The sequence below is a fragment of the Cygnus olor genome, chromosome 17 (assembly GCF_009769625.2).
Source record: "Cygnus olor isolate bCygOlo1 chromosome 17, bCygOlo1.pri.v2, whole genome shotgun sequence".
Classification (NCBI taxonomy): Eukaryota; Metazoa; Chordata; class Aves; order Anseriformes; family Anatidae; genus Cygnus; species Cygnus olor.
The window spans coordinates 5,331,364-5,353,366 of NC_049185.1; the positions used below are offsets into that span (position 1 = coordinate 5,331,364).

At 43.6% G+C, this 22,003-nt stretch overlaps 2 protein-coding genes across 6 annotated transcripts in view; one reads left to right on the top strand and one right to left on the bottom strand.

Moving 5' to 3' along the window:
• Positions 1–12,253, bottom strand: part of MED15 (mediator complex subunit 15) — a 39,346-nt gene extending 27,093 nt beyond the window's left edge. For 4 of the 5 annotated variants that reach the window (XM_040577695.1, XM_040577694.1, XM_040577692.1 and 1 more), the window contains exon 1: positions 2,910–3,147. In XM_040577695.1, the coding sequence (XP_040433629.1) occupies positions 2,910–2,977 (68 nt within the window). In that variant the 5' untranslated portion in view covers positions 2,978–3,147. Of the gene's footprint in view, positions 1–2,909; positions 3,148–9,509 lie in introns of those variants that run through there. The other variant, XM_040577693.1, reaches the window with a different exon arrangement.
• Positions 12,254–12,267: 14 nt separating this feature from the next.
• Positions 12,268–20,718, top strand: KLHL22 (kelch like family member 22). Its single transcript, XM_040577696.1, has 6 exons — positions 12,268–12,520; positions 13,447–13,612; positions 14,831–15,549; positions 16,686–16,878; positions 18,316–18,549; positions 19,560–20,718. The coding sequence occupies exons 1-6, from the start codon at positions 12,294–12,296 to the stop codon at positions 19,935–19,937; spliced, it is 1,917 nt and encodes a 638-aa protein (XP_040433630.1). The 5' UTR covers positions 12,268–12,293; the 3' UTR covers positions 19,938–20,718.
• Positions 20,719–22,003: the final 1,285 nt, after the last annotated feature.

Genomic DNA, 22,003 nt, shown 5'->3' on the forward strand with positions numbered 1-22,003 from the left:
AGAAAGCCCATGCGACAACAGTGGCCAGCAGAAAACCCAAACCAGGAGACCCCAGATATCTCGGAACAGCCTCAGCCCCACACAATGCCGCCTTCAGCCACAGAGAAAGCAAAGGACAATCCAGCCCCTGTAAGGCCTTCTCTTAGCATTATCTTTCTTTCCAGCTCTGCCGGGAGGAAAATCTCCATCCTGCCACACAGAACCACCCCCTCAGAGCTTCAAAGGCATAGAAAATCCTCCCGCAGGAGTGATTCCTTCAGAAGCCTCCCCACCAGGTTACACCAGTGCAACTGTTTGTGTGGCTGTGCAATCAGCAGTGCTGAAGAACTACCCAGATTAAGAATAAACACTTTTCCTGAGTTATTTTTAACTTCGACAAATTTCTCCTTCAGGTTCATTGCATGGCAACGCAAACACTTGCACTACAGAGGCAGAAGCTTCTTGGTTCATAGCTGTGTCAAAATGGGCATTTATAAAACAAACTCCTCCCTTTCTGTAGTACCAGGACAGGAGGAACATCCATCTTTTTGGTCCCCCCCTCCCAAAAAATCTCATCAGACAGCCCAGACTGGAATATAAAACTAAGGCTGCTTTATGAACTGATTTTGTTTGCATTGCTGCTCTCTATGAAATATGTGACAATCTCCCCACACACACACACTCGAGGAACTCGAGCTGATCCACTCGCCTCCTGCTTGCTCGTTCCTGCGCCCACTTCTGCCTCCTTTCCCGTGCTCTCCACCTCCCCATCCTTACTTATGCTCATGCATGCTCTTTCTTCTCATCTAGCTGAATCGTTAGCTAAAACCTGCTTGATCTGAATTGTGAATATATACATCAAAACCAGGCAGAAAGCTGAACACCACTTTTATGGACCATCACGCAGCTGAAGTTACCCCCCCTGTTCTACACGATTCCCTTTTACCCCAGGCTAGAAGCAGCTCGGCGCAGGAACTGTGCGCAACTAGGCACTGAGGTTACCACCACGCAACCCACCTCAGGTTTGTCCTTCAGGCAATACCAACGTTTAAAAGCATATTAAGGAAAGGCATTTAGAGAGAGACTCCCAAGGCACCGGTACATGCCTGTTCGCTGTAAGGGCCGGAATAAAAGGGTGCCTTGAAAGTGCAAATATTCATACTCCTGCATCATTGCTCTCTTGGAACAACGTGGGAGGAACCAAAGCTGCTCCCTGGCCTCAGTCATCTGAGCTCTGGCAGTCCTGGGTCTCACAACCGCGTGAGTCCTGCTTGGGCCTGCAGTTAGGCAAGGACCCAGTGCTGAGCAGGGCTTCCGAGGCCCTCAAGTGCAGCAGTCTCTGAAGTGGTGATCCAACTACACGCAGACACGTTCACTAAGATACCTACTGCGCACGGTATCCATGAAATGTTTATCCAGACAATATTACTATGTAAAAAAAAAATCTTGAAATTCAGGCACCTATCTATTATAAACTCTACTTCTGGCTAGCCTTCCTTTATTCCAGCACCAACATGAAACCAAGTCATCTGCTGATATCTAGTACACACTAATACACTTTAAAAAAAAATCCACTGCAGTCATTGCACACTTATCCCAGTACCAAGTATGCTTGCTCTTTAAATAAGACAGTGAATGGAAACATCTGTAAGATACCACAAAGCAGGATGGAGTGCAAGTAAGAAACATCACCCACAGAACACAATCCTGGGGGAGGAGGGAGGAAAGACTGTCAATACATTGATAACAAAAAGTGCACAGATAAAAAATACAGCTGTGCACATATGCAAGACTAAACAGAAGAAATTTTAATTCTTTCTTGCAAGAATTAAAAGTGTGAGATAGTTGACATCTCTTTATATGCCATCAACCTTTAAAAAAATTACTACTGACCTGTTCAGTGTTTATCTCTTACTTATAAGCTTCCCCCGAAGCGTCTGTCGTTGTTTGCTGCTCACAGAAAGACAGCGACCGCTTGCAGAGCAAATGCACAAACAACAAAAGGTTACTGCACTGAGCTTTGTTTCAGCTGACTCAGATTTATTTCCTTATAGTTACACAGCATCAGAGAGCGGTTTGGGGGGTTTTGCTTTGATGAAGAAATAGAAAAGGAGAGGAAAATGCAACAGATTAATCTGACAAGAGATGCTGCAGAGAGTTTAGACAGCAAAACATCAGCTCTGACACCAAAGCAGCTCGCACAGCTTTGACAAACACTCACGATCCTATTTCTTTCACGAATACCCTAACATTTTAATTCTGAAACATCACCACGAGGAAAGCCCACAGCTAGGCACTAAAACCACATGCAATCAGCATATTCTTCATGTATTGCAAAGAAACAGTTTGTTTTAAATGCTGATTCTCATAAGCAACAAAGCACGATCAAGCCTTTCAAGCACCCAGAAATAAAGATTTTAACATTGCTTCAGAAGCACGGAGCAGTGCTTCCAGCCCTACAGTAAGCACCCTCTGTAGGGTGAAAGAGCCTCCCTGTCACAGAGAAAGCACCGAGAGCTGCAAAGTGACTCGAGTAAAGCGACCGTTTCACAGATGATGACCGAGAAGGCAACAAGCTGAACTTTATTGCTTTTAAACAACCTTTACGCTATCACGTAGATACCGACTATGACAGTTGTTCTAGACCTACAAAAGCACGATAACTAACGAATTCAGTCACTGACACTTCCATTTCGCTACAGAAGTCAGACGTAAGGTTATAACGGGGGGTTCACAGAACCGAACGTAGCCGCCCTGCGGGCGCTGCCGGACAAAAAGCTCAGGAGCAGCGGCTGTGGGGCAGGCCGGGGAGCCGGCACCGGGGGCGGGGGGAGCCGGAAGGGCCGGGCCGGGGGGGGGCCGCGGCCGGAGGACGGGGGAGCTCCGGGAACGGCGGCCCCGCGGCCTACCAGCGGCCGGCCCGCACTCACATCTGGCTGACGAGCTTCTGGCGGAAGTTGGTGCTGCGCCAGTCGGTCTCGGGCCCGGTCACGTCCATCCCCGCCGCCGCTCCCCCTCAACCGCCGCTACCGCTCCGCCACACGCCAGGCCCGGAAGCGGCTCTCCCCCCGCTTCCGGCGCGCTGAGGGCTGTAGGGAAATGAAGTCCCGGCGCGAGTCTCGCGAGAACGGCCGCTGCACGGCCCGGCGCGGGGCACGCCGGGAGTTGTAGTCCCGCCGCACGCCCCCTCTCCGCGGGAACGGCCCCGACAGCCCCGGCTGCGGCTCCCCCCGCCCGGCCCGGCCCCAGCCGCCGCCGCCGCCCCTCCCTCGGCGGGCGGGCGGGGCCGCGCCGGGTTCCGGGTGGCGGCGCACGGAGGCGGAAGCCGCTGGCGGAGGCCGCCGCTGTCCCCCGGTAGGTGGCTGGGGGCGGACGGGGGACACGGGGGCGGCGGCACCGGGGGGGGGGGGCCCGGCCCGGGGCTGAGGGGAGTGCGGAGGGTCCCGGGCCTCGGCACGGCCCCGTCGGCCGCGGAGCGCCCCCGGGGAGGCCGCGGTCGGAGCCGAGCTGCCGGTGCCTGGGGGAGGCCCCACCGAGGTCAGCGGGGGCGGCCCCACCGAGGCCCCCCCCCCCGCGGGATGGGGCGAGCCCGGGGCCGGTGGCGGCCGAGCTGCCGGTAGGGGACGGGAAAACAGCGCAGAGGTGCGCCTGAGCCCTCCTTCAGCCCCCCAGCGCACGGCTGACCGAGAGCCAAACCGCTTCTCCTGGTGGTGTGAGACTCCAGGGAGCTTCCCCTCTCGGTAAAACCGCCTGCTCTGTTTTCCCGATATGACAACGTTTAAGTTACAAGGGGAGGAAAACCCCAGGTCCCCGCAGGAACAACTAACACGGTGAATAGTGCAAATTAATTCCTGCTTGCATTAATTTCCTGTGGAAAGCCGAGCATGGAACATGGTGCAAGAGCCCTCTGCTCGCTCTCCCCCCAGTCCCTTAATTGTTGCAGTTGGCACAGAATTACTCCCCCCCCCCCGCCCCCATGTATTTTTGACAATTAAAAATTCATGATGTGGTTGAAGTAGCTCAGCAAAGCAGCCCTGCCAACTAGCCAGGTCTCAAGATTCACAGGACATGGAGCATTGGGTAATTTATAGGCTGGCAGTTCTGGCATCATTATTACTTGCCTGATCCTATGGAAGCTTTATTTAAAAAAAAAAAGTGTCATTCTTCAAATTATGGAAAAGTTATGGTTTTTTTTTTTTTTTTTGGAGCTTTTTCCTGAGAGTTCTTGGGAAAATTAAAACAATTTGGTCAAAAAAGCATATCCCTTACAGACCTGCCAGATCTCTCTGGACGTAGAACTAAACATTGAGGACTGCACTTCCTGCCCAGTCTGGAGAAAGCTGGAGCCTTAATGGGAGGCCACTTCTTTTAAGGTGGGACAGGTACGTGCTGCGTGAGCATAGCTGGTTAACTCCTTCCTTCAAACACAAGCAGCAGCTCCATCCAAACCAGAACATTACTATTGAAAGATAAACATGAGCGTATCCAGCAAATCTTGTTCCGAGATTAGTAACAAGAAAAAAAATGGCAAGAGATCGCCAAACTCTTAGAGATGACAAAGCCATAGGAGAAAACATTTTAATGTTCCTTACTATTTCTCCTTGGTAGCATTTGGGCCATAGGTCACCTCCCCAAAATACATCACTTATCAGTTCCATGAATTTGGGTAAGTTGCAAGAAAGAAAAAAGTTAGCAATTCATGGATAAGGCAAAATATTCAAGTTAGAAAGCTCATGCTCTTTAGATTACGCTGGGGGGGCACCTCTTTTCACATATTTATATATAAATAGAGATACATTTTATGGAAGTTTTGCTATATCCATTTTAAATGAGATGTTTTGTTTTCAGTGTGTCTTAGAAACACCTTGTAATAAGCTTGAAAAAACAAACAGATGTTTGCTTCTGAAAGGAATGAATACCAAAATTCACGAGACGACGTGGTTTGCAGAAGCCGTTTCCCAAGCCACGCCTTTAGGTTTCCTCCCACACCTCAAGTGTACTACCAAGGCTAGAAACTGAAAATGACTGAAAGTCAGCTCAGAGGAATGTGCTTGCACATTTCCACTGGTGACTTAAAGAGAGATGGTGTGTACAGACCTAGCAAAAGCATACCTGTGGTCGCTGCGTGTTCAGAACTGATGTTGAGGTGTTTTATGGTACCAGATGTCTTTGCTTCTTTCTTTCTATGGGGACCTCAGTCAAAAGCAAATGTTCAGTTGATTTCCCCAACTTGTAGAAGGTTCCTTAAGTGGAAAGGTATTTCAGGAAGAATATTTTTTTGCACAGTTTTGCATGCAGAGGGATAGTTCTATAAAAGAAGTACTGCTAAGCAAAGCTGCTGTTTTTCTTTCAGCCCTCCCCTCTTCCAATTGTCTTGAAAAAGCATGAAATTGGCTTGTCTTTTCTACACAATGGTACACTCAATTGTCTTTGTAGTGAACAAACTTACAAGTGCCCATTACAAATTATTATGTAGTTGATTAATTATTCCAGTATTTGCACTCCAGTTAAATGGAACAATAGTTTTGCTTTTCAATTTACATCGTTTGTGGTATTACATCTGTCTTCTGAACTATTTTGGCAGGCACCCAGCTGCCTCCCCTCTCTGCGCACTCCCTGACTAGTTTGATTTATTTGTCTGTGTGCCCTCTGCCCTGTTAAAGTTCTGGTACCTCGCCAGGTTCTGCCTATTTACAGTTGCAATCCCTGATAGTCAGCATAACTAGTATTTTGCTCTAGTCTTGTATCTTGCTTTCTTGTCAGACCGTCAGCTGAAGCCTGGCTTAGATCCTAATTAGATCCTTAGATCCTTCCTACTCCCTTGGGAGAGATGAAGGTGTGGGAAGCCTTAGGGAATGGATTTTACATTTCCTTTAACGCACTCAGGCTTCAACTGGTATGATCCATTGGAATCACAATCGACATGCCATACTGGTTGCTCTGCATTAGGAAAAAACTCTGAGGCTGGCTTGCAAGAATGAGTACAGAGCTGCAAATGGGAGGAGGTGGGAGGAACTCAGCAAGAATGGACTGAGAGGAACCATGGATTTCAACAGCAAAAGCAAAGTCATGCACCTGTGTCAGACTAACTTTACTTATCAGTATAGGCTGGCGACAAATCTAGCTAGAAGTCAGCTTTGCAAGAAAAGAAGCTGGGGGATCCTGAAGGGCAGCAAGCTGAATGATTCAGCAGTACCTCTTTCCTGCAAAGGGAGCCAGCATCACATTGGCCTGTTAGCGAGAGCACAGCAGTAGGTTGTGGAAAATGATTATTTTCCCCTTTGCTCAGTGCTTGTGAGCTGACATCTGGAATACAATACCCAGCTTTGAGCTCCACAGCAAACAAAAAGCCTGTGAGTTCAGCGGAGGACCACCTTACAGGGCAGGAGCAGGTCCAAGGAGATACAAGCACATGCAAGGCAAGACTCAAAATCATCAAATGGTTTGGGTTTGTTCAATACAGAGAATAGCAGGCTAAGGAGAGAGTCAGTTGCTGTTTTTCAAGGTAATGGGTTGTTACAGAAAAAGACAGAGCCAGACTCCTATTTGTAGTGAACAGGTGAGGATGAGAGGTGAGTGTCCAATTGCAGGAATGGAAATTTGCATGGAATAAAGAAAAAACAAGTCGGATGGTCAAGCACTCTGTTTTCTAAATACCACCAAGGATGGCTATTCCACCGTTGACAAGACAAGGCTCTCAGCATCCTGACCTGATTTTGAAGTTTTCCCTGCTTCAAGCAGGAGATGGGTCTAGAGACCTCCAGCCTGAATTATCCCACAATTCTAAGAAAGCATCAGACCCCCCACAGGGCTTGAACCAACTGTCCGTATGGCAGTAAACTAAACAGGATTAGGATATCCAACACCAGCAAGTTCTGTTTTATTTTGGGCACAGCTAATGCACAGGAAAATATCACAATCTGCATAAGACACCTCCTTGTATAGAGATGTAACTTGACAGCCAGAAGCTCTTCAAGACAAAAATGTCTGAGTTTCCATAGAAACTCACTTGGATACTCCCCCCATACCCAGCCATTTCTCTACAGTAGAGCCTCAGGGCTGTCAGCACAACTGTACAGAACCAACAACAACAAAACCACCACCCACAGCACACGCTAGTAAGCATCACTGTTTGACTTGGATGCTAGTCACAGAAGGAGCGAATACATACTCAGGGATCTGTCATACCCTGCAATACCAATAACAGACGCAGCACCATAAAGCAACCTACCTGCTGCTTAAAGCGCACGATCAGTGCACAGCATATCTCACCAAGGGCTGAAGGCTGAACATACCCGTAATGGCACTGGGATGTGCCCAGGACATGCCCAGACCCGGTGCTAGGAGGTGCTCCCAGGTACAGTACATCTTCGGGAAGCAGGACTTTGCTCTCAGGCTCAGGAAGGGTACCTTGTAAGCCCTATGAATTACCACTCCCCAGAACGTTCTTTACTGGAGCAGCACACAAACACCTTGGTGTTACAATTGCTCTGCATTCAAAACTCCAGGTGGGACAGACACTGCCTTCTCCAATACCACTTACAGTTTACTGGGCCTTTAACTTTTCCTTTCCCCATTCTAGTTGGGCTCCTCCATTCCTGTACCCTGTGCTCTTGAACAGACGAAGATTTTCAGCAAGCACAAGAGCAAGCCAGCACACCAGTCTCTCACCGTTTTGCCAGTGGAATGATCAAACCACAACCTATTCCCTCAGTTCTTCCTGTTGCAGTGCCAACCTCCTCCATCATAGGCCACAAACCTTTAGCGTGAAGGCAAATCTGTCATCGATCAGAGACAGAATTTTGATAAAACGTCAAGCCACAGCTCTCATTGATAAAACAGTTACTTCAGCTGAGTAATCAGAAACCTCACTGGACTCATACTTTTTTCATGCAAGTATTCTGCAGAAGCAGGCTGTGGTAATGGAAGTTGAACACACGGCAATCACACAGAGCTATCAGCAAGCCACCAGGATACTTAGCTTCCCATGTCCACGACATATTACTAGAGACCACGAGTGACACAGGGAGCTTTGAATATAGTCTAGGAAATACCAGGAAACACTAATTTCCTTCAGATGCTTCTTCTGTATCTACCATTGGAAGGCATGGCTGCTTTCTCCTAGTTTCTAAATGGAATCCAAGCATAAAACATAGAAAGTTTCAGTCTATTGAGTAAGAGCAGTCATGTCTTGCTAGGTACCTTTGGGGTTTTGAGATTTCTGTTTTGAGGATTTTTTGGGGCCATGGAGGTTTTTTGTTTTGTTCTTTCATCTCTTTGATGTGAAGTGACCAAACAGCAGGTCTTCCTACATTAGCATTGCCTACAGAAGCACACATGCTATTACTGACCCCATACATTTCCTTCCTCTTTACATACTAGATATTCAATTGTAATACCCCACTATTAGTCAGCACACTAACCCATGTCCTCTAAAAGAGAGAGCATAAACCAGCATAACTGCAGTCTCAAACACTTTGTGCAGCCAAATAAGAAAAATCTCTAGGCTCATTTTCTCTGCAGTTTCAAAGTGCTTGGAACAGGGACTTGCCTTCCCTTTTTTCTGGAGCCACATCCCACAACACATGAGATGATACTTCTTTTTAAAAAAAAAATCTTTGCTACTGTTAAAGAAGAACAGCATAGTTCCTCATCCCTTCCACCTTTGGGTCAATCCTGCAGCACTCAGCCCCCAAATCCCACTGTTAGCAGCTGCCCAGCACTGATAAACTTGCACAAGAGGAAAGGAAAGAGAAAATATTAGATTTCTAAGAACCTGGCTCAGTCACAGACCAAGTTTCTCAATAACAGAAGTAAAACAGAGAGGCCACAAGAACATTGTACAAGCAAGAAGCTGATGGTAGAGAAGCTCACACCAGAGGGAACTCAGCTGTATGGTTCCAGGGGCTGTGCACTTGCAATAGAAGAAAGGTACTGCCTACACCTCCTTCACTTCTCGGGGCAGATATGCCAGCCTATGAAAAGGGGGTCTCCAGTCTTACAAGGCAGCAAAGCTCCTGAGTGGTGAAGAAGGAAGAATAATAAATAGAAGGATTTCTGTGGCGTGCAGGAAACCAAACAAGCCTGTTCTGTCCCTTCATTCACAGCTGTACTGATTGTATTACATTTAACTTTTTTTTTTTTTGAAAAAAGGGAAATAAAGACTGAACAAAATACAGTTTTGAGGAGATGGGGTTAAATTGTTTACAGTTAAGATCATACAGAAGTTATTCAGTAGAGTTCCTGGCTATTTTTAAGATTGACAGACACTTGTAAGACATAATAATTCCTAGATACATGAGCAGTGATTCCCCACACCTAGCTGGCGCACCACACACAACATAGCACACTTCCACTGTTTGGGCTATTGGATTTTTAGGCAGTAACAAAGACACAAAGCACACAGTAGAAAGACTGCAGTTAGACCACACAGCCTGCAAAAAAAGACACTGTGCTAACACTGATTCCCCTCCTCAGCAAATTCATAGTCAGCACAGCATTCAGAGAGGTACACAAAACTATCAACTCACCAACACCGCGCTTAATCTAGAAAAGCAGAATGCCAAAACACCCCCACTTTTCTTTCAAAGGAGCCTACAACACACTCCCACTAACCTTGCTTCAACAACTGCCCTTCATAACTGTACCCACCCAAGCCCAGCTGCCTCTCGTACAGCTATTATGAAGCTGAGGGCACACAGTAATCAGCTAAATGAATCTTGCTGGCCACCCCCCACTCACTGTTTAATGGCTTTCCTTGGCTTTTGGATCAAAGAATAGGACTTAACCACCTATGTCAGTCAGACACCATAGATAAATACTGTCAACGTCCATCTTTAATTTTATAAGTGGGCAACAATTCATGAAAATCAGAGCAGGGAGAATTTTTCTAGAGTAGTCTCTTACCTTTGGTTAAAACTATGATAATAGACATAATTATTCCTGAGCTTTGAAGCCTGGTTTAGGAGAGCAGGTACCTACAAATAACAGGATATAGCTTTTCTGAGTAGCTGCAATGTAATTAAAAAATGTCATGTATACACGTACAAAAAGAGCTTCTGAGCGCTGCCAAGTTTTAGGCCACACACTATACCTCATCAGTAGTAATCCACCCTTTTTCCACAGCAGCCTCAGTAATCAACCAACACATCTGAAATTACTTAGCAGCAAATAACTGTGGATGGCAGAGTACTCACAGGTAGCTCCAGAGAGGTGAACGTCCATACCATGGTGACACTGTGCTGCAAATGTGCACGGCAGCTCTTGTGTTGGTGGACAGCACTGCATGGGTGAACACCCTGAGGACAGTCCAGCTCAGCAGTGAGAGCCAAGATATAATCCAGGGGCAGAATTTGAGAACAAGAAGTAGGGACTGCCAAAATTCAGAAGACAGAGCCTAGCAAATATGTAGGCTTAGCTGTTGACTAGCCAAAAATCAGTTGTGGAGGATGGTTCAATTGTACTCCCAGCAGCTAAATTTGACTACACTGGGCTTGCCACAGATCTGCTAGAAGGGCTGGCTTGTTTAGGTATTGCTAGTAGCTGTGGGATAACTCAAGTCCATATCTAGAACTGGAACTCAGATAAACTTCACTTCCTTTACTTGCCTTTCTTACAGTATTATCTCCCTTGTCTCAATCCATCACTTTTGGTATTCCCCAGGAGCAAATCTAGTGATACAGTAATGTTTTGTCTGCTTTAAAAGCAATCATCTTATTTCTAGGAAAAGTGTCTACCTGTAATGAAAAAGAATCCATTACTCATCTCTTCAGCTGATGATGGATAGTTTCCCTGTATAATCGACCTGAATGTGCTTCCTAGAAGGTAGTCTTATCAGAGCTCCTCTTCTGAGCTTGCTGTCCTTGTTTTACTAGCAAAAAATAGACAATTGTTAACATATATTTATTTTTAAAAAAAAAAAATTTCCTTCCCACACACCATGCAATGCCACCTAGCTTCCTTTTGTTTTGGACAGTGTAGGGTAACTTCCTTCAGGCACTACAATAAATGTTTTTGTATTTCTTTGTGCCATCCATACAGCTCCTTCCTCGCTGACCATACACAGAATACTTTGCAGCACTTTGAGAGATTTCTAACGCTGCATTCACTGTCCATGGCTGGCACAATTAAACAATGGGTTCATTTCTTCATTGTTTGGATTTGTTGGGTTTGTTCAGCTTTTGCTTCTCTGACTGCTGATAAGCCCTTGTGACTATCCCCCATGCCACTAAGCTATTTCCCAGAGCTACTGAGCAGAGGCTATTATAACTGTGCCTTAAGTGGCCATATCAGCTAAGGTATTTCCTTTTCCTCGTGTTTTCACATGTGTGTGCGTGTGAGTGCTCTGACAACTGGATAGAGTCTATCAGATCTAACTGCTACAACATCTCACATTCTTCAAAGACAATGGAAGGGGTAAATTAACAGGATGCTTTCCTGAAAGGGTAAATTACAGGATTTCTAAGAGAGAAATCATGAGATTTTGAGAGCTTAACCATAGACATGAAACAATGACTTCCAGCTAGCTTTTTACAGGCATTTCCCCATATGCTGTAGGGACCTTCCTGCTGTGTCAATGGCAGCAGTAGAAAGAGTTACAGGAGAGCCCCCTACAATGCCTATGCTAAAGGAAATACCTTCTCTCTGCAGGGATCCATAGTGAAGTAAAAAGCAGTTGTGGATGCTAGCTTGACGTTGTCACAATAAAGAAACTCACTTCAAAGCCTATAGTTTCATATAGTACTTTAGAGAATGGAAGTGTGCTCAGCTAAGGAAAATAGCAAAAAACAGGAGAGATGAGCACTAAGATTCTGCATTAAAATATCAAGAGAAGGACTGAAGTTGCAGTTTGCATTGCAGCAAAGTTATGTGAGGACATTAGGCAATGTGGAATTTGGCAAAAATTGTGACAGATTTGTTCTTTGTTATAAATGGTGTACAAATGCAAAGGAAACAAGGGGTTCTGGCTATGGGCTGGGAAGTGAAACTCTTGCTAAGAAAAAAAAATCCCCAGATGCTACATACTCTTGGACTGGAAAACCAAGACTAAGTAAACTTGTTTGCAATGCCATGTCCTGTCAGTTCGGTATGCTGATGTATACATTTCTATTTCCAAAATCATTATTCAGAATAATTTCTCCAGGGTAGAGCTGTGTTTGATAGCTCTCCACTGACTGAAGAGTTATTTGATTTATTTACTGTGACAGGCAGGGGTCAGAGGACCATTTGTAAGCAAAAGGCACAAACCTTTGCTGATTCTGTCGTCTCACAGATTTCATTCTGCTACAGCTGGTGGCTGAGCTTTTCTGCCTGGGATGGCGGAGGATCAGGAGCTGACTCAGCCACACAAAGCTCAACTTGAGTCCTCCCTTCAGCAGCGCACCAGCAACACATACCGCAGTGCAGAGCACTCTCAGGCCTTGCTCAGTGGCTTGGTATCTCTTCGAGACAGCAGCATCCTCTTCGATGTAGTTCTGGTGGTAGAAGAGAAACCTATTGAGGCTCATCGGATACTGCTAGCTGCATCCTGCGACTATTTCAGGTACATTTCCAATATAGCAGTAATAAGCATGTGTCTGAGTGCAACACAAAACTGCAATATCCAAATCTTCTGTGGTAGCACACTTAGCATACTGCTTCCAGATGTAAAATTAGACCAATAAGGTGGAGCTGAATGGGTCTCAAAATACTAAGGTTAACTTTATTCATCTCTCTATTATGTCTCTGTAGAAATAAAACTCTCGTTAGTGCACAATGAGCTTACCTCCACTAAAATCACAGCCTATAACGCTTATAGGTATATAAAGAGGAGAGGCTATCTTAATATGTGTCTTCTGCATAAATGCTGGCTTTTAACATATCTGTAGCATTGGAAGACTTTGCCCAATGTGGTGATCGGTTCCTCATACACAAGAAGTCCCTCAGACTAGGTCATTCTTGTGTTACATGCCTATAGTGTGCCTTGCCATCCATTAAACAAGGCAATCCCCAGGTCAATTTGACTAGCAGTTTCTTAAACTAAATTTATTTTCATAGAGTAAACATATAAATCCCAAAGCAATCCTGACAAATTTGTAACTGCGAGAACTGCTCTAGATTAGAAAAAAACTCCTATGGACTCAAGTTCCTCTGTTTTTCTCTTCTCCCATCCCTAGAGTGTCTCCCTTTACCCCCTGATTACCCCTATGTTCTGGGTCTGTATTTAAATCCCTCAGCTGTGAACCGTACCTTTCAGATGGCCCCCATTGTTTTCCCACAGAATGAGGGGCATTACTCTCTTAGGTCCTAAAGACCTGTACTTTTTATACCACTGACTTAGAGAAGACGTAATTCCATAGAAGTGTCTGACTAGGATTTATCTTTCTGAATATTTTGTTATGTTCTCAGGACAGCATGAGATAAGCAAACTTAAAAAATATAGCTTCAATGCAAATCTGCCATAGCACGCCTCATTGTCTCTTTTTACAGAGGAATGTTTGCAGGAGGACTGAGAGAGATGGAACAAGAAGAAGTCCATATTCATGGCATCTCCTACAATGCAATGTGTAAAATCTTGAACTTCATTTATACTTCTGAGCTGGAACTCAGCGTGAACACTGTACAGGAAACCTTAGCTGCAGCCTGTCAGCTTCAGGTGAGGTACTGGGAGATGGGACGAAAAAGAAGCAAGAAACAAAAGTGAGAATGAAAGAAACAGAAAGCATGCGTATCTGGTTGGGTGGAGGGCTAGGAGGTAAATGAAAGCATGGTTCCAATAAGAAGAATCTCTTAGGGATGCTGTATCCACTGGAAATAACTATGGAAGGGTTGGAACAATGAATGAGTGCTTGCACATCTTATTTGTGCTAGTGGTTTTATCGCTTACAAACCATTTTATGCAAAGGACTATTTTATATAGTGCTCACTTACACTGATCAGCATGTGAAAGCTTCCCTAGAATAGTATACCTCTGACCTATGGTAAAGGACAGAGCTTGCAGCTCAGAAACTGTTGTGCTGCTCAAGCCTGCCAAGATCTTCCCCAGATTGAGTCCACAGGCGCATAACCTTCCCTGACCTCATCACTACAGGAAATCCTGCCACCATGGTTTCTGCACGAAGTGCAGAGTTTTTGTGAATTCAAGGCATTTTTTTTTTCTCTAATTTCCCCCTGCAACTAACTGCTGCACAGGCTTTGGTACGAATCTTAAACTTTCTGGGTGCTTTGGTTGATTTCTGCACACTTAGCACCGGTTTGTTAGCAGAGAGGCTCTTGGACAGTAGTTACTTCTGTTTGCTAGTAGTCCTCCTGACAGATACAACTTCAGATTGTTCTCAGAAGACAATATGAAACACTAATTTTCCTTTCAAATGACTTCCTGTGCTCTTGAGTTACGCAGATATATTCGTTATAGTTAGTCTTTGATACGCCATGTCTGTAGCGCTCTGAGAGAACAACTTCCAGAGGCAGCTGTAAGCCTGGCTGTCACCATGCCCTTCGTGCTTTCTGTTTACATGACTGCCTCCCGAGCAGCCTGTATCTTGGTGTCGTGCTAACACACCAGGCAGCCTGGCTGTGTCCAGTGTCCCATGTGCCCATGAGGATGCATTGCTGCTGCTGCACCTGAAGCAAAACTCAAAGGCTTGCAGTACAGTGTGGCTAGATCTGTGTTATATTTACCTACGTACCCATGTTGAGTTGTTCTTTTTCTCTGGAGAAAGGTGAATTGGGTACAAGTAAACATGGTGGTCAGACTGTGAGAAGAGCAGTCTTCTTGTTGACAACTTTCTTGCTCATCCATGCTTTTGTCATGTCTCTTGAGCGTAAGACAAATGGTGTCTGAAATGAAAGATTTTCTCTCTTTCTCTTGCAGATTCCAGAAGTCATTAAGTTCTGTTGTGATTTTCTAATGTCATGGGTGGATGAAGAGAACATCCTCGATGTATACAGACTAGCTGACCACTATGACTTGAGACATTTGAGCGATCAGCTGGACTCCTACATTTTGAAGAACTTTGCAGCTTTCTCAAGGACACAAGTGTATCGACAGCTACCCTTGCAGAAGGTCTACTCCCTTCTCAGTAGCAACCGTTTGGAGGTTAACTATGAATTTGAAGTTTATGATGGGGCACTTTTTTACCATTATTCCCCAGAGCAACTGGAGACAGATCAGGTCTCCCTGATGGAGCCCCTTAAGCTGCTTGAGACAGTTCGTTTTCCTCTGATGGAACCCCAGATCCTGCAAAGGCTTCATGACAAATTAAGTCCATGTCCTTTAAAAGATACAGTCGCAGATGCACTAATGTACCACAAGAATGAATGTCTTCAGCCAATGCTTCAGAGCTCCCAGACACAGCTGAGATCAGAGTTCCAGTGTGTAGTGGGATTTGGAGGGATGCATTCTACTCCATCCATTGTTCTCAGTGATCAAGCCAAGTATTTGAACCCCTTGTTGGGAGAGTGGAGGCATTTTACAGCTGCACTAGCTCCCAGAATGTCCAACCAGGGGATTGCTGTTCTCAATAATTTTGTGTATTTAATTGGCGGAGACAACAATGTAAGTGGTTTTCGAGCAGAGTCAAGGTGTTGGAGGTAAGATAAGGATAATCCTGCTATTATTCTAATTTCCACCCCGTTGCCCATCTCTGAGGCAGTAAGCCATTAGTGCAGTCTGTATGCTTGCTGGCAAAAAGATAAGAGCTGAACAGGAGTCTGTCATTGAAAGAAATCCCAGGAAATAAAGAAATGAGCATCATAGCGAAGATTCCAGCAGTGCTTACATAACAAAGCCAAGCCTGATTGGGTAGAAACAGCTACTCATTCTAGAGTGTTTTATCTGTAACCTCTTCCTTGTCGGAAGGGGGAAGTATTAAAGGTGTGGGAAGCAGTAAACTAGGATTCTCCAGAATCCTAGATTGTCTAGATGCTCTTGAACTAGGATTTCCCAGAAGTCCTCTGTATGGAGTTCTCATCCCAATACAAAGGGAGTTAGTTATCAAAAAGGATTTTTAAATAAAATGCTATTTTTGGTTGATTATTGAGAAAATTTGTGCACAGAAGCAGCATTCCAGGGTCCTCTTAAGTTCTGTGCCAGGAAAAAGAGCAGGAGAAAGGAACAGTTTAGATCTTAATGCCCATTACATTCCAAAAACAGATATAAGCCTTTTTGTCTTTATAACAATCATTTTTACTAGGTTTACCTGAATTGCCCTTGTTTCGTGGCACACATAGTTTCACTTCAAAACCAGTTGTCACTGTAGCTAAAATTTTCAGACCAGATATGCTTTTATCTGAAAAATAATCATGCTCACTTGAAGCAGCACATATTTGGAGAAAAGAATCAAAGAAGCTGCCAAATGGTTATGCCCCTCTTGATCTCTTGAAGATCCAGATTCAGTCTTTGTGATATTTTTAGAATGTTTTACCTTGTAGAATGGCTTTGTGCAAGCAGAGATTTTGATATATACCTGACAACTCTGTGGTGTAAGATAATAGAAACCGTAGGCTTCTATAGCATGATTGTATCAGCTAAAATACATCTTCTAAAAATAGACTAAAGGAACTTTGCTAATAATATAATGCTGACAATGCCAGATTTCACTCCACTTACAGCTGAGCTCAGTTTCAACCAAAGACAGTACAGTAACCCACGTGTGGTGCTGTCTTGTATCCCAGCGATGATTCTTTGGCTGTATGAATAACTTTCTTTGATCCCATTCATTTAAAAGGTATGACCCACGACACAACAAATGGTTCCAGATCCAGTCCCTACAGCAAGAGCATGCTGACCTCAGCGTTTGTGTTGTGGACAACTATATATATGCTGTCGCAGGCCGAGATTACCATGAAGACCTGAGGGAAGTGGAGAGGTATGACCCTAAAAGCAACACTTGGGAATATGTGACACCTCTGAAGAAGGAGGTAAGGAGTGCATTAGCCACAGACACTAAAGTTCCCCAATTCTTGATTTCATCTTTTTAGATGCTTTTCTCCTGTGTAGCTTTCAATTTGCTGATATTCAGATGGGAAGCAGTAGCCTCTGTATACAGAATAAACAAATACCAAAAAAGGAGAATAACAATATAGAACTTCCATTTTGAGGTTTAATGTTTATTTTTCCTGCTTTCTTTCTGTTTTTCCCTGCACCTCTTCTGTATTAATCCTTAAAATAATTTAAGATTGAACACACAACCACTGGGAACAGGAAGTTTCCATTCCTCCTGGGGCAGGTAACCTATGAGTCACAGTAGTACAAGCTTCTCATTTACAGCCCTGACAACGTGCTTTGTTCCTGATCAGAAGAAATCGTGTTTTAGTAGGAAGGTACCTCAGTGTTTATAGACTACTTCATTTTTGGACACAGAACTGAGATTGTTTAACAAGTTCTGGTGACAATAGCTTATGTCATGCACAATCACATCTCAATCAGCTAAAGTGAAACTATTACTCATCTGAAATATGTGAGTGAACAGCTATCTTTTGTTACCAGTACCACTGATCCTCCTAAAACAGCAATTGCCAGTTGTGACCCCAGGAGCCAGGAAATGATGTAGTAACATGGGAATGGGGGGTTATGAATGGAAAAGTTTGTTCTAAGGTCTAATATAGCTAGTAAAGGCAAGAATTTTCATTTTCAGATTGCAGAAGAGGAAGATAAACACAAATAACTGACAATCTTGGTTAGGGCAGAAAGCTAAGATCCTAAGTAATCTTTCAAGAAACTATACTGATTTCTACTAAACCTTTTAAAAGCTTTGGGGCAAGTGACCAACACAAAATAATATTTGTGATTTCATAATGCTTCTCAGTTGAGAATCTCAGGACACCTTAAAAACATAAATATTACCACTTTACAAAGGGGATGCAGAGGCAGAAGACAAACAGCTTGCACAAGGTGACAACCAATAAATATGTCAATGCTGGGAATATAAAGATCCAATTGAGTACTACTAAGTAGGATATATCGCATTGCAGAAAACATTGATTGTATAAGAATAATCTCCAGTGGAAAGGCTTCCAAGTAAACAAGGGAGAAAAGTAATTGTATGAATGATCTTCTAATTAAGGAACAATAAAGAATGACAACCCACTGCAGTTCTGGAAGTCTTGGAAATTCTAGTGTAATTAATTAAGAAATACACACTTTCAGCATAATCACCTTGAAAGGAATTGTCTGTAAAAAAAAAAAAAAAAAAAAAAAAAAAAAAAAAAAAAAAAAAACAGAAAATCCTTCCAGATGTTAATATCTGCATAAGTCATGAAGAATGTCACCGCCTTAATGTCTATTCCATACTTTGAAGCTGGAAGAAATACATAAATGCAGACCTCAACTTATTGATTTCCCACGTGGTGACACAGGTATATGCACATGCTGGAGCAGCACTCGATGGGAAGATGTATATTACCTGTGGGAGGAGAGGAGAGGACTATTTGAAGGAGCTGCAATGTTATGATCCGAAGACTGACCGCTGGGACGTTTTAGCAGATGGTCCAGAGAGACGTGCTTGGCATGGCATGGCTGCACTGCTAGGAAAACTCTATGTCATTGGAGGAAGCAACAATGACTCTGGCTACAGAAGGGACGTTCACCAGGTGAGAGCGTGTCACACCTATGTCTTTCTTGGAAGAGGCAATTTTTTACGGATGTTTGCACTCTGATGTAATGTCTTCCTCCTACTAAGTACACAAGTAAAATTGTCTGCCCAGCAATAGCACCAGCTCTCCTCCACTTAACCGCAGAACTTGCAATGATTTATTCACTGCTGTCAGTCTTAAATGCATTGTCCAACACACAGCATTAAAGCTCTAGCACTTAGGATTCCCATCAATTTTAAAACATCTTTGATGGATATCATTCATTGGCATGCACGCACCCCATAATTAGCACATCAACTGAATTTCCTTTACCTTGTCTTCCCATGCACATTTTTTTCCAAGGAAAGGGCAATGAATGGATTGGATGGCAATTGTATAATGCAATTAAATATACAGTACCTGACGGGCAGTGACAGCTGGAGAGAATTGTCTTGTGTCTTATTCCAGCATCTAGAACTGCTAGAGACATGAAAAGAAAAAAAATGTAAATGCTCTTACAATGCCAATGAAGATAGAATTAAATCAAGTGAAAAGTATATCTGAGTGATAAAAAGGTGCTTACAAATAAATGGAGTTAGCCAGGGAGGTACCCAATGAAGTCTAAAACTTTCCAACATATGGTGCAGAGACAGTTTAGCAGACTTGTCATATTTGTATGTTCCAGCACATTTTTTCCTAATGCAAACAGATGCAGTATGTCTGAGCTTGTATTAGCATGCATCCCCATCTCTCACTTTTGTATACATTTTTTCAATGACATACAGCTGTTCCCACAGCAGCAGGGTCAGACGTTGTGATTCAGAGCTATATGGCAGCCACGCACAGTGTTTTCCACTGAGCATTGTACTTCTACTGCATGGTGATATGCTCCCTCCATTATCAACACTGTCAAAAGGCTGATGGTATCACATGGCTACGTAAATAGTTTGCCATACGGCCAGGCTCAATCACTAAGATACAAGTTCAATTTTGACTAATCTTTTTTTTTTTTTTTTTTCTTTTTACAGGTTGCCTGCTATAGGCCAAGCACTGATCAGTGGACAAATGTATGTCCACTTCCTGCGGGGCACGGAGAGCCAGGTATTGCTGTCTTAGACAACAGGATCTATGTCCTGGGAGGCAGATCCCACAACAGAGGAATCCGCATGGACTATGTCCACATTTATGATGCAGAGAGAGACTGTTGGGAGGATGGACCGCAGTTGGAGGATGATATTTCTGGGATGGCTGCCTGTGTCCTCACTTTGCCCAGGGCTATTTTAATGGAAACAGAGAAGTGGTTCTCAGAATGGCATGCAGACCGCATGAAGTATCACCTTGACCTTCCATCAGAAGTCATGAGTGTATCAGACTGGGAGGAATTTGACAATTCAAGTGAAGATTAGAAAATTTTAGTATTTATTTTTTTGCCAGTGGATGAGGAAATTAAGGCTTGGAGAAAACATTTAAAGATTTTATATGTCTTTCTTATATATATATATAAATCCATATTTAAAAGTTTGAAAAATAAGTGTTCTGCACAAAATGCCATTCACAGTCAATATCTGCTCTTCTGCAAGTGTTTTTGCACAAAATGCCACTTACAGTCAGTGTCTGCCCACCTGCTGGAAAGCAGCATTTTTAAAGTAAACACAGAACTGCCATTTTCCCCCAGTTAAAGTATAGAAGTTTTTTTCCTTTGAAGGAGAATTCTCTCAACCCTCAGCATGGACAGAAAAAATGGCACAGAAGGCTCAGCTTGACTAGCTTTCCTTCCAGCTTTTAGCTTGAAATAGCTTTTTGATTTTTTTTTGATTTTTTTTTCTTTTTTGGTAATAAAACCTAGCCAGCTTAACTCAGGAAGGTAAGACCGAGTGTCTCCTTCCTGTGCCAGGTGTCAGACAGCCTGATTGGGTTTTCAGCAAGATTGAACATACAGAAGCAGTAGCAAGAAGGTCTGAACCTCCATTTCATCTGGGCATGCAGCCATCCTCATAACTGGGTTAGAGTCTGTGAACTGACACCCACTCCTGAACTTCTATACTGCAGGTTCTGTCAACACAGTGGAAAGAAGACTTCTAGAAAAAGCTTTCTGTACAGAATACGGCAATCTCATCATTCAACTGTCAGACACATTTGTTCAGAAGCGTAAATTAATAAATCCTTGTCAGAACTTTTTTCTTTTAAACTACTGTCACAGTTTTATTAACCATGATGTGGAATCTAAAAGTTGGTGAGTTTAATTAGATCCCATATTACTACATTAATATCAGTGAAGTTACACCAGCTTGGGAGCTATGCCAATTTTTTTCATTCTTTTACCATATACTTTAGAAAAAGATAAAGAGAGTAGAAATCAGTTGTCCTCAGCATAAGAAAATAAGTAATAAGGAGATAAGTAGAGGTATTGAAGATGCCACTCATCCGAGGCCCTGTGGGAGCTGAACTAATGACAGGAAAATAACACAGAATCACTACAGCTCAGAAAGATAAGGCATAGAAAAGCCTTCCTTCAGGAGACCTTAAAATAATTGGCTTCTGACTACCACCTTGCCTAACATTAGTTTAGAAGTTATTTGAAGTCCAAACCAGTGTGATACGGCATAGGATTCTTCTTCTCGGAGGGGCAGGGAGTAGTCACTGCCACCAGAAAATTATGACAAACTACCAAAAGCTTTTAAATCTTATAGCAATGGAGTTGCAGGAGAAGGGCAAAACAAAACCGATGACCAGAACGATACAATACTAGTCAATTATCATCACATCATAACAAAGAGACACATTGGCCTGCTACTTTAGAGAAATGGAAAAATTCCTGGATATTATCATCACATAGGGATTTTTGTTTATGGAAACAAAGATGATTTCAAAATGGATTTAGTTGACTCTACATTAGTAGATGGGGCTTCTAGAGAATATTGAGGATTTGCTGTCTTTTCTTGGGGGGTGGTTGGACTTTTTTTCTCCAGCACTGTCAGTTTTTACCTCAATCTCTGAACCTTTGCCAATTGGCAAATAAATCAAAAGACCTGGTAAATGCAGGAAAACCTCGCGAGCTTCCTCAGAAAATCCTTTTTGATAACAAACGCTGAACTACACATGCAGTCTGGAAATACAGACTTTGTTACACTGCAATATTGGAGTTTGAGGACTCATATTTTGCCTACAGAGTTATTTTCAGTGCATAGGAATTAAATGTAGCTCTCAGATACAAGGACAGACCACTCTGGCCATCACAAGAACCACTCCTTCCAGACTGCAAGTGTTGCAGTAGCAATCTCTTTTCCCACAAACTCAACAAGCAATTCAAGACTTGTAGTAACTCAGGCCATGTTCCAAATCCAGCTGTTGTAGCTAAACCCAGGCACACAGCTCAAGTCTAACCAGGCTGCCTGCAGTGCGTTTTACATTTTAATTGGCACATCTCGACAGACCAGTGATAACCAATGTTTTTCAAATCAAAATGTTTTTT

Bases quoted from the DNA above. Each gene is read 5' to 3' on its own strand.
- KLHL22 (XM_040577696.1), top strand. From the start codon at position 12,294: ATGGCGGAGGATCAGGAGCTGACTCAGCCACACAAAGCTCAACTTGAG. The intron at 12,521-13,446 runs GTACATTTCCAA...CTCTTTTTACAG, and splicing joins GCATCCTGCGACTATTTCAG to AGGAATGTTTGCAGGAGGAC. The intron at 18,550-19,559 runs GTGAGAGCGTGT...TTCTTTTTACAG, and splicing joins ACAGAAGGGACGTTCACCAG to GTTGCCTGCTATAGGCCAAG.